This window comes from Lissotriton helveticus, chromosome 9 (genome assembly GCF_964261635.1).
Source record: "Lissotriton helveticus chromosome 9, aLisHel1.1, whole genome shotgun sequence".
NCBI classification, from domain to species: Eukaryota; Metazoa; Chordata; class Amphibia; order Caudata; family Salamandridae; genus Lissotriton; species Lissotriton helveticus.
This window is the reverse complement of record NC_136070.1, coordinates 535,511,983-535,524,824: the sequence shown is the minus strand read 5'-3', so window position 1 is coordinate 535,524,824 and position 12,842 is coordinate 535,511,983. Positions and strand designations below refer to the sequence as shown.

Genomic DNA, 12,842 nt, shown 5'->3' with positions numbered 1-12,842 from the left:
GCCCTAGTGCAAGAAATGAAATTGACTCCTTGGATGATGTTTGAATTATAAAATGCACCAATAATCAGGGTTTAGTGGGCCCCTAAGGCCTCTGAGCCTGATGCCACTACATCTGCTGCACCAATGGAAGCTGTGCTGCTTGTGTAACCAAAAGGGGTTAAATATATATGTGTTCGCATGTGTGTGTGTGTATATATATATATATATATATATATGTATGTGTGAGTGTGTGTGTGTATAGATAGATACCCACACACACACACACCGACACATAGACACACACACATATATATTATTGTTTATTGTAATGACACAATACCTTTCCTCAATTATCCTTTTAGCAGAAACCAAGTCAAATATGACATCATTCTTCCAGGATAAGAACCAAGACATTCCAAAACTGGTGTGGGAGGCGACCGAAAACAGAGAAGTGTTTTCCTGAGGCACTGGTGCAGGCCAGGAGAATTTTCCTTCAGCAAACATCTACATTGCTCTCTAACGGAGAGCAAAGCATCCGTGGCTGCGTCGGTTGTGGCTGCTCGTAGAGGCGCCGCGTTGCTTTTTCGTAATACTTTTACCAAATAGAGCTCTTCTGAGGATGTGCGCCACAGCGCGGCTTCTTCTGTTGGCGGGCTTTTTAGCTCTTCTTGTGAGTGCACATGGGGGCAGGAAGATGGGGAAACTAGCAGAAAGGAAACTTTGTGCAGACGAGGAATGCAGCCGTGAGTATTATATGTATATATAAACGGACTCTCAAAATCTGTACTTCGAGGGGGGTTGGCAGCTGGCATCTAGGGAGAAGTTATGTTATGATATATTATGTTGCGCAGTTTTCGTATAGCTCTACGTACAGCATTTGGACTGCTTCTTAAGGCTGGCAAGGCGGTTTGCTCCAGCGGAGGGTACTCCCATGTGAGCCTAGTCACTCATAATATCCTTCCGCCATACCGATGTGGACATGCTCCTGCCCTCCGTGCTAGGTAAATTTTCCAAGGTTTTGTTTTGTGTGTTTTTAGCGGAGTGTACTCCCTGCAGAGCCATCACTTCCAAAAGATGAGGTAAGGCCAACTGGCGCCAAATTAGTGCAAACTGGCAGAAAAAAAAACACATTTTTTCAGTCCATTACAAATTAATATTTTTTTTAATTTGACTTTCTGGGAGTTTGGTTCTGCACAGGGGTGATGCATTCCAGTCACCTTCACCCCCTGACCGTGGTCAGTTATTTGCTTCTATGTGGAAGCTCCCACAGAGGTACCCAGAGGTGGTTGACTACCATAATAAGAACAGATGTTTAAGATGATACGGCCAAAATATTTTCTACAGTCTCACCTGCAACTAAAGAAGTACCTAAACCCTCCTGATTCCATTTTTACTTGTATTGGTTTCATCACCTCACTATTACTGTTTCGAATCATATTTTCATGCTTTTTTATGATTTATGATGCTTACAGTCAGACATGTATATATTGTTATTTCATATTTACTTAAGTTCACCTATTTTCTTCCTTCTCCCTTATTTCTAAATTGATTGATATTGATCTTCTGTTTTTCATTCTCCAATCTTGTATATCCTTTCTGTTTTCGATAAACTTCTCTTTAAACTTAAAAAGAACAGATATTGAAATTCAAAATTCAACTTGTTAATTGAACAAAAGCAGCATTAACTTCAATCACTCATTTGTTCAAAATGTGAAGGTAGATACTGTTTCACTGTACTCTTTTCAGACGCATTTCCCTGCACTTAAGGCAGTCATTTTCTTTGTGTGGTAAAATGTTTGCATGGAGTATGTGCAGACTCTGTATTGTATAGCTTTGCAGCTACAATGTGCTAGAAAATGTCTAGCGGAGGAGGACAATTCAGTTAAGACGTTGACTAAGCTACTTATGAGGGCACGTGCCGTAACAAGCTTTACACACATATTGCACGGCAAACAGGGGAGATATGGTTAGGAGCGGTGAATCCTTCGAAGGCCTCCATTTGCTGGTCACTGGAAATCTGGACCCTGGAGTCATTTAAACACAGAAGCCAGGATATGTGGTGGAGAGAGGGTGGATGCAATTGTCCAAGGAATTTATTAAGTTTGTCTGAAGCACAGGAGGCATTTGGGGTAAGGCCGGGCAGTTTTAGTGTGGAGAATCAGGCTTTGTGGTTTTTAGTGAGCTGCTATGAAATCAGAAGCAGGGCCGGACTGGCCATAGCAAGCACCGGGCATTTCCCATGTGGGCTGGTTTTTTCACAGGGGGACGGTTTTGCAGAAATGCTGCAATATCTGCCCCTGTCACAAAAGCGGGAGCAGCCTTTTTTCTAGCATCCCCTCTGACCTTCCCACCACCCCACAACCTCCTGCTCCCAGGGCCGGTCGAGCAGCAATATACCAGGGCTGGTTGCTGTTCCCAGTCCGGCCCTGATTAGAAGTTTATTGCTTTCTTCTTGCTTGCTTAGGTGTCTAGCACAACTTAAGAGGCATTCAACTTTCCTGAATCTAAGGCGCCATCTTTTTATTTAACTGATTATATTAAAAGTGGGGTGATAGTATTAATAATGTTTAAAGATGTTTGTATGTAAAATAAGGTAATGCTTAAAGATGTATGTACATAAAAAGGTAAGGTTTGTACATAAAAGTAAGGTACATTTTAAAGATGATAACACAAAATACATTGCAGTCACTGTCAATGCAAAGAAGGGTTAATCAAGAAAACGTTATTGCAATATCTCATAAGAAGTTGGGAGTATATTGGCAGTCATCTGGTTGGTAGTGAAGGTGCCGGGTTCCACGTTATAGATCTACTCTGGAACCCCTAGCCAATGTCTCTTTTTGTCATCATGAAAGCGTGGAGGGGAGGAAAATCTTTAACAAATCAATCATTACAGTTCCAATGAACTATGACTCCAAAGAATCACAGACTCCCACTTGAGTTTAGTTCGTTTATTACAAAGCTAAGAATAGTTGGACATACAAGCAACTCAAAATGAGGGTGCAGAAATACATTGGAACTAATACAAAGCCAAACCTACGGGCGAAGTTTAGGCAGCGCAGCATACTCAGAATAATCAGTTCAAGAATCAGGATACAGAAGATAATAGCAACAACGTTGAGATTCCCCTTCATTGGAGGTTCATGGATATAAAGCATTAGTCTGTCCCTACTCTACCACTAACATGATATCCCTACTTAGCATTTCCCAAGACAAGACCCATAAAGGTGTCAGCACATGAAGTCTTCCAAAAAGTCCCCTCACCTTTGGATGGGTCAAGTAGCATAAAGCTACAGAGCTCGTTCTAAGATGCTATGTTTCTCATGGCAAGGCAGAAGTCCCCGGAGACTGTCCATGACTTAGATACTTCACTTTGCAAGTAGTATCCCAAGATGCATTGCGGCATCACACTATCCACTCAAACCACCTCCTTGTAGGTAACTTTCCACACAGCAGCGAGGCTCCAGCGCCTTGGCGAGATGACCTTAATTCCCAGGCTTACTCCGATGAAAAAAATACAACAGTTCTTTATTATCAGTAATGCCGTTCAATGTATTCTCTCTTTCCTCAGCCTAACTCCTAAAACAAATACATTATTCTAGCTAACAAGGATGAATTTCTCCATCTGCAACTGAAACGTGAGAAAGAAAAAATTCAACATGCACATGAAATTCACCAATAAATCTAATGCGAGAGCTTCCAGGGGAAAAAGACAATTCAGGCCTACAGAAATCGGTCAACATGAGAAACAGCAGAAGGCCTCATGAAATTACACACAAAAAATGATTTGGATTAAGTGAATCCGAGTGGGAGCCTATGTCGGAGCCTATGTTTCCGAATGAATCGTCCACCTTTCTGGACGACCGAGTACGATGCGAGGAAGCCGTCCGGGCTGACCTAATCGGTTCCAAAAGCGATTCAGGCAGTCCGACACATTTGGAGCTGAATCGTACAGGGGATGGTTTTTGTACGAGCGAGTACGATGACCGATTCTGACAGCCGTGCTGACTTGGTTTTGCCAAGATGAAACAGCTGTGGGAATCAGGTTTTGGGGGCCCGTAGCAGGCCCCCCTTCACCTAGGGCCCTCTAAATTGTTAGCGGGGGCACCAATGGGTCCCCCCTTTCCATGCATGCACTATGTGGCGTGCACCATGGGGTGCCCACCACAGGGTGCACGCTCCCCCCCCCTTTTTCAATGGGAGCCTGTGTTCACATTGGGTAGATAGACTCCTATTGAATTCAATGAGAGTCCGACCGAACCGAGTCCGTAGACATATGGACCCATCGTAATCGGTCGGTGGAACTCCCTGAGTGGGAGTCGTACGGAAAGCTTTCTGGAACCGACTCGTCCGGAAGGCTATCCTAATGACATCGTAGTCAGCCCCTAAGTTAACACGTTCCATAAGAACATCAATTGTGTGAGTACTTGTCAGCGACACGTATGAATTCTGCACATTAATGGTTTGTGACTAACCGCATGTAGTTGCAACGTTAATTATTTCACGTTTACATCGTAAATATCCCTAACACATTACCTTTCACGTTATTACAGTTCATGTTCTAACGGCCTAGATTAATAAGATAAAGGATTATATGTAGGTGCGGAGTACCCATTATTATGATGCACCCCTACAAATGAAAGAGCAAAATGTGTGCTCTAACAGTAGACCTACTGGTTTCCTATGCAAGAAATTGAAGCTCAGATGAAAAAGATTCTGTATGATTTTCAAAGGAGATGGTGTCAATCAGCACTAAGATTATGCCTGCTGTGCTATCTTTGTTGTGTGTTGCTGAGTAGATAGTCATGTATTAGCGTCTTTCATCACTACTTTGTGGAACTCTTGTTCAAGATCCAAGGGATAGTTAAGACCACAAATAAGATGTTGGTGAAGTAGCGTAATGCTGTGGAATTTATAAGGTCATTAAACTGCTATAAGAAGAAAGAGTTATGGTGGAAAGGGTGAAACATTTTTGATATAGAATATATTGTTTTGTTATAGGATTGACTGTTTGATTGTTGTTGCCAGTAGTACAAATAAGGAGGGGTAGGGCAAAACAGTTGTAGATTTCCAGGAGCATTTGTGGAATTCCTTGTGAATCTCTAACATGTATACATCTGCTACAGATAAAGGAATAAGCCCAAGTGGAAAGAATTTCAACGTATTAGACCATGAGCTTTGAAATAGGCATCTTGGTTGTACGGGAAGTCATCTCCTACTTCCTCATGATCATCTTTTTAAATCTCCCTTTTAGATCCGATTTCAATTGGCGTCGCTCTGGAGGACTACATTGCTCAGGACTGCAGGTTTATCAGCGTCGCTAGAGGTCAAGTCCTCTATGTGTTCTCCAAGCTGAAAGGAAAGGGGAGGCTCTTTTGGTATGGCAGTGTAAGTCAGCTTATGTGATTATAAACTTGTCATATTGTAGTAAAGTAAATTGGGGCCTGCACTGAGTCTCCATTTTAGTTTCAAGTTTTAACTTGACATCTTTTTCTAATGGTGACTTGTTACATGTTTTACACTTGCACATTAATGTACTGAGAAGCTATTGTACATGCAGTTAATTTCTTAGTAAGTATTACTATCATGTTGTGCGTAACCTCTGTCCAAGACTAGGCACATAGACCGATGTGACCGTATATTTGTTTGTCCGGTTGGAGACAGCTCTAAGGCTCTAGACAAACCATCGCATCAGCTCTGTACCTTTGACACAGTGCAATTTGAACTGCTCTTTTAGTATATATATATATTTTTTTCATTCAAAATCTTTATTTCGATCATGAAAGATCATAAAAGATATACAAATTATTTAGACATTAAAAACGATAGCAAACATTATACAAGTGTACTATTTTTAAAATACAATTCTTAATAAAATAGTTATACAGATGCTAATTTAATGTTATTTTGAAGAACGCAACTAGGCCAAATGCAAGGGGGGCAAGAGGGGAGTGTTTCATGTAGTTACAGTGTCATTCATTATTTGTGCGCGGACTCGCCACATTGCAGTCAGGAATTTTGCCATTGCGAACACAGTTGGCACAGATAGGTCTGTCTTTAGGACTCTGTAAGCCGGGGCGTATGTTCTGAATCCCAGATTTTTTAGGAGTGGCACCAGCCAATGGCTTCTAATTCTAGTATAGGCTTTACAGAACAATACCACGTGCAAGTCACTCTCCAGTTTGTTTGCGCAGGCCGGACACGCCCCTGTCTCCAGTCGGCCAGCCCAGGACTTTGTGAAAGACCTTAGGGGGAGAGACCCGTACCTCCATTGCAAAAAGATCTTCCGTGTGAACGTCGGTGAGATACCATCTAATACACACTCATGGCTGTATGAGTCTTTTACCTTAATGAAGAGGTCGGTTAGAGACCCTTCCCGGGTGGTGTCCAGTGTTTTTGGGAGCATAAAATTGTAAAATAAATTGGAAAGTGTTTTCCTGGAGATCCTTGCGGACGCATATTCCGGATCTGTCCATAGCTCTGGCACTCCGAGAGTCATGAACATACTCCTGATATACCTTAGCCAGGGTATCTTGGTGGCGTTGGGTAACTTTAGAAATTCCTGCAGCTCATTTCTGTAATTGACGAGATCCTGGCTACTCCATAGGCGACGCCAATAGATCAGAGGTTTGAGGCCCAGTTCTTCAGTGATAGGTCGCAGTGCCAAATCCAGTCTTTTTTTTTTTTTTAAACCTTTATTAGTATTAATCAGTTACATTCAGAGTCTACCAACCGTCCCGGCTGAACACAGGTATAGAGGTAGAGTAAGCAGACAATGTAAAACAGGAGCAATGCCAAGGCACACCTCACAAATCTATGCTGTAACTCAGGAGAACTCAGTACCAATATGGTCACAGGATTAGGGAAGGTTTGTTTTTTAAATTAAAGAAGAGCAGGATCTGATGCCGCACAATTAGACCTTTCCAAAGCCAGTGTTACACATGAAATAGGATATACACAGCAGGACCATCGTAGGCAGGATATTCATGTCAGGACGTAGAAACAGGATATTCAATAAACATTACATGTCCCCACCTAGACCGTGTCCGCCCGCCGTGTAATAAAGCATTAAAAAACATACACACTTTATCTGAACCAGGAAAACGCACGGAGAGTCACCTCTAAGCAGACCCGCAAAAAAGAGAAAAGAAGAAAGAAAGAAAAGCAAAAAGAAAAATAAAGGCCATAGAACAGAAGGAGAAAAATGAAAAACAGAAATATCCCCCCACCCTGCACCTCTGCATACGGCTACGGCCTACCCCCCTAGCAGCGTGCCTGTCGCCCCGTGTCTAAACCCGAAATATAGAGAAGAGAGACAACGAAGAGAAAAAGAGACAATATTCCACACAAAGATAAAAGAAGGAAAGAAAACCCCACGATAGGGAAAGATGAAGACATGGAGGGTCCCCAGTACAGGCCCCCGCCCCCCCCTCCCCCGCCGCCCCACATCATTACTATGATACCAGAGTGAATAATACAGCGTCAAGGAGCAACAAGTTCAGAATCACAATTGCAGCCCAACCCCTCAAGCTACCCGAACAAAATGGAAATCTCCCCATGCCGATACAAAGGAACAGAGTGTCATTGATGCACACGACTCATGTAGCCCAAAGCATAAGTATGCCGCAAATATTAGGAGGCCAGATCAGAAAAGAATAGGAAGTCTTGCAGTGTTCCAGGTAACTGCGCTGTCAAAGTTCATCCGCCGCCATTTTGGCCATCCACGATCCGGAGAACAATGGGTAGTACAACAAGGACAGCCATCTTGTAGTTTTCCGGCCCCCACAGCAAGACTCGTCACCAGGAGATGCGCGCGAGAGGGAGAAGAATAAAACATAGCCGGTGGTCGCTCCAATGAGACGATGTACCCCTGGAATCGGATGTCCATGAAGCAATCAATTAAAAACAAACAGGGAGTCTTCAAGGAGCGAATCCCCCTCTCGCCGCCGATAATTCAAAGCAAGTTCTCACCACAGTGCCTGCACAACAAGGCTGAGCAGGGGCCACATAAACAATGTCTCGCAACAAGGATACCGGCAGCAGGTTGTTGTCCCCATTCCAGTGATACCGGGCTCACCCCTGTAGCGATCCGGATCCAATTCCGCCCTTCCAGCGCACGGGAGGTATATGATCCCTCTCCTCTAGATCTATTGTGCACGCTGCCAGCGCCATTTGCGGAACCACCACATTACAACACTACTCACAGGAGGGACCCCCGACAGGACGCCGCCTCGACCAGTGTCAGGGCCGCCCGCCCTAGGTTTGAGAAAGGGGGGATGGTGTCAACAGTTCCCCAACGTTGGTACACTATAGAGGCATCGCCCCCACTTCGTGGCGTGTGGGCTCATACGGGCCCCCGTAGTCAGGATGGTGCAACAATGGTAAAGCTCCGCAACCAGCTCCAAGTAACTGTGATGCGGAGTGTAGGCAGCGCATTGCGGGCCAAGCAAAGTTCCAGCAGAGTAGTAAAAGCCGTTGGTAAACGACCAACTTCATCGGGGGGGGGGACACCAAATCAGCGCTGAAGGACAGCAAGTGTCTTGCCCTCATGTTCTATGGGGCAGCGCTAAAGCCAAGTTCTCGGGGGCGGGCTGACCTGCATAGCGGTTCACCGGTACCTTCTGGGTCCGTGCGGCCGTTGTTGTTGCACTCTCAGGCGGCTGCGAGATCACGCGGGGTCCCGGCTTCAAGGCTCGTGCAGGCCAAAATAACGGAGGTCCGGTGCTTCGCTTTCAGGGCACGGAAATCCCTCGGAGTCGGACGCATCTGCTTAGCGCCCCATCCGACACACGGGAGCACCGGAGCTGTGCGGGGTGGGGGACGGAATCAGGCGGCGGGAGAGGAGAGCCGGCGGAGCCGGGAGCCCGGGCGACCATCTTGGCCGCCGGTCTGGCTCCGCCCCCCAAATCCAGTCTTAATGGGAGGAGTGGGGTGCTCGGGGGGAGGGCGACCAATTGTCTGATAAATTTATTTTCTATGACTTGGATAGTGTGTGGCAGGGTATGTCCCCAGAGCTCGCTCCCATAGATAACTCCCCCCCGGGCTTGAGCTTTATAAATATGGATAGCAGGTGCCAGCGGACGCAATGGGGATTTCCTGGCAATTCTTGTGATTCCTCCCGCCCTCTGAGCTAGTTTTGTGCTCGCTTTCGTTATATGGGCCGACCATGATAGGTTCTGGTTTAGGGTAATGCCCAAATATTCTATTGTGTAAACCCTTTCCAGAGATGTTGTGCCCAGGCGGGGGTTTGGGGAATTTTTGGGGTTGGGGTTAAGGATCATGAATTTTGTTTTTGAGGGATTTATTTCAAGACCCCTTTCCTTACAGAAGCCCAAAAAAACATCCAAGACCCTCTGTAGCCCCATGGGTGATTTGGAGAGCAGCAGGGTGTCGTCCGCAAACATGATCGCGGGCACCCTGCTGCTGTTCAATTTTGGTGCATCAATATTGGGGATCCTGCTCAGGTGTTCTATCACCCCGTTCACAAAGAGGCAAAACGGGGTCGGCGCTAGTACGCAACCCTGCCGTACCCCTCTGCGAACGGGAAACCTGTCAGTCAACCTGCCTTCTTTCCCACATCTAACTCGGGCATAATTGTCTTTGTGCAGTCTAATTAGAATTTGGAGGATTTCACCCGGGACGTCCAGCTCTACCAATACCTCCCACAGTTTGGCCCTAGGGACCAGATCGAAGGCGGCACAAAGGTCCACGAAGACCGCGTAAAGAGTGCCGCCCTCGATCAGTACTGTCTTCCAGTAAATGATGTTTAATCGGAGTATTTGGTCGACTGTAGAGACTCCTTTTCTAAATCCCGCCTGCAATGGGCTAAGGTTGTCAGTCTCCTCCAACCAGGCTAGTAACCTGTTAAGTACCAGCCTGCCAAATAACTTCTGCGAGACGTCAATGAGGCTAATTGGCCGATAGTTGGCTGGGAGCAGGGGAGATCCCTTTTTAAAAATCAGGACCACCTCCGCCCCCAGCCAAGTATCAGGTATTTCCACCCCTCAAGAACTGCATTGAACATCAGCAGAAGATAAGGTGCCCAAATTCCTGGTTCCTGTTTAAATAAGTCTCCCGGCACCCCATCCAGGCCAGGTGCCTTTCCGCAGGATAACCCTGCTATCGCCATCCTCACCTCTTTCTCAGTGAAAGGGTCCAGTGCCTGATTATTTTTCATGTTATAGAATGGGAATTCCAGCCCTCCGGCCTCCGTGGAATATAAAGACTGGTAATGGTTTTGCCAGACACTCGGGGCGATGTTTGGTTCGATTGCCGAGGGAAGGTCTTCAGAACCATGATTGACTATGCGCCAAAATTTGCGGGAATCCCTCGTTGCTAATTGCTCCGAGAGGTTCTCCCAGTGTTGGAGATCCCACTCTATCTTGGCGTTTGCCACAAGTGTCTTATACGCCCGCCTTCTACTACGGATCTCCTCCCTTGATCCTCCAGCTTTAATAGTAAGTAGAAGGTCATGTTTAGCATTTGGGCATGAGCTATTAAACCAGGTATCTTTATGAGGTCCCCGGGTCCTGGAGGGTCCACTGCTAAAGAGGTCCAATTCCAGAGTTTTAATTAATTGATCATGTAAGCAGAGGAGATGCTCTCTGTTTTCCTGCGTGCTCACTGGGATTCATGAGGCGAATGCCTCTGCTAAGATTGGTGTAATCCTAGCATAGAGGATGGCTAACTTGTCTTCTCTAGTGGACAGCTTTTCCCATCTTATCCTCCTTCTGTTGTTTTCTAGGAGGTACCCTTCCCGGGGCTTTTGTTCATTCGATGCCCTGTCCTCAGTGTTGGGAATGGCGTATTCCAATTCCAAGGCATTGTGATCACTGTCTTCTCTGACTGTTACTCTAAAATCTATCACCCTTTTCCAAGCGGATAATTGTACCAGTAGGTAGTCTAATCTAGATTCCCTCCCAGTTTTATTGTATGTACATTTGCACGGGATGTCAGATTTGACACGCCCATTGCAAGCCCTAAGTCCGTGTGCGAGGGTGAGCATATTTATCTGCACGGCTAGGGGTGTCCATGCTCTCGGAGGGGGGGCCTCTGTCGCAGGAACCTGCCAACTTGAATCCTCCTCTAGGGAGGGTCCATCAAGTAGGCCCGGTAGTGGCTCAAAATGGGAATTAAAATCCCCCCCCCCCCACTAGATATGATGTGCCCTCCGGAAGAGTCTCCAAGAAAGAGGACAGTTCTTCAATCGTTTTTGAGGTGCTGGATATGGCGATTGGTCTGGAATATACATTTATTATAAGTAATTTAAATGATCTAGGCCATTCAAGGAGGACAGCCAATATATCTTCTGAGTCTACATTTTGACGTGTAGCTAGACAACCCAAATGCGATGCCACCCAGATTGCCAGTCCCCCCGATGGACGACCTCTCCCTCCCCATCTTGCCGGTATAGAGAATATCTCAAAACCTCGAGAGGTATACTCCTCCCTTGCCCAAGGCTTTTGGAAGAGACAGACGCTTCTTGAATCAGTTAATTCGGCCCACGGTTGAGAATATATTTTGTTCGCAAATCCTGCCACGTTCCATGACAGCAGTTTTAGTATACAAGGAGCGTGCTGGCTGTTTCTCCTTGTACCTAGATTTACCATTGGATTGGCGTACTCTCTTGGGGACATCCCTCGTATAGGATCTTGTCCCCTGTGGGCGTCCACTAGTTCTGTTTCCCTGTCTGCTCTCTGTGGGGGATCTTCTAAGTTTATGCGGAAGGGGGGTTCCCCCCCATGGTTAATTTTGGGAAGTTTATGCCCTCCTCCCCCGATGGTGTTGGGTACGGCTTGCCCTGATAGGTGGGGGTATGCCCGACCTTCAGAGTCGTACTGTCAATCCACCATTTCGAGACAATCGAAACGGTTGAATAATGGGGGAAATGGGGGCTGATAGTATCTCGGGGGCCAGATTGCTCCTCGCTCCCGGCCTCCCCTTCCCACCCCTCTTCTAGTGACAGTTTCCCAACCCTGGGCCTCGTCATGTGTCAAAGCATGGCCCGATGCCATTCGCATTTGATTATAGGGATTCCTCCTCCCTCCTTGATTTTCCCCCCAATTTCCCAGTGGCTCATGTAAATATTCCCATCTCTGATCATTGCCTATGTGACTGTTTGATGGATAAAAAAATGAGAGGTGAAGTGGCTGGATATTGTTCCCCCCCTCATCCGGAAAACAGCCACAAATATAGGAAACTGTTCCTGGTTCTTTAAAACTGACCAGTATACAGTCGCCACTGATTGTTTTGGGACTCTTCCCTACCCATGAGACTCTTCTCATCATGCGAATGTCGCCGGTCATGCCTCTGGGGAGCGGCCTAAATGTGGATAGCCAATTCATGACTTTGTTTTTTAATGAGGCCCCTGTTTCACTGGTCGCTGGTTTTAGTTCCGGTACCCCGGCTAAAATAACAGTATATGCAGCTACCTCTGGTGGAAGGTTTACTGTTACTGTTCTTTGTGTTTTTTGTGGTATTGTGTTAGGGTTTTGAGGTTTTTGAGTATTAATTAGTAAAGATTTGGATACAGTTGTAGTCGGTAACTGTGGGTATGGTACATCGGTAGCTGTTAATGTTTGCTGTGTACAGGGGGGGGTGTGATTGAGCTGCAACTACAGTTGTTGTTGGTTGCTGTGAACAGGAGGAGGGATTATTTTGCTTTAAGCTAGGTGCCTGGTGGGTGGCCGGATTAGATTTTGCAGTTGAATTTGAGGATTTCCCATTTTCTATGCCCTTTTTATTAATCGTGGTCTGGGGCTCAGGACCCTTGTTGGATTTTGGGTCTGCGCTTGGTACTGAAGGGCAATTATTCGCGGCTTTCCAACTATCCATAAACTGGATGGTAGATTTTTCAAATTTGGTTA

At 45.9% G+C, this 12,842-nt stretch overlaps 1 protein-coding gene across 1 annotated transcript in view; it reads left to right on the top strand.

Annotated features, from left to right (window-relative positions):
* Positions 1–454: 454 nt before the first annotated feature.
* Positions 455–12,842, top strand: part of MIA (MIA SH3 domain containing) — a 32,686-nt gene continuing 20,298 nt past the window's right edge. The window contains exons 1-2 of the mRNA XM_078662100.1: positions 455–722; positions 5,231–5,364. Of these exons, the coding sequence (XP_078518226.1) occupies positions 599–722; positions 5,231–5,364 (258 nt within the window). The 5' untranslated portion in view covers positions 455–598. The remainder of the gene's footprint in view (positions 723–5,230; positions 5,365–12,842) is intronic.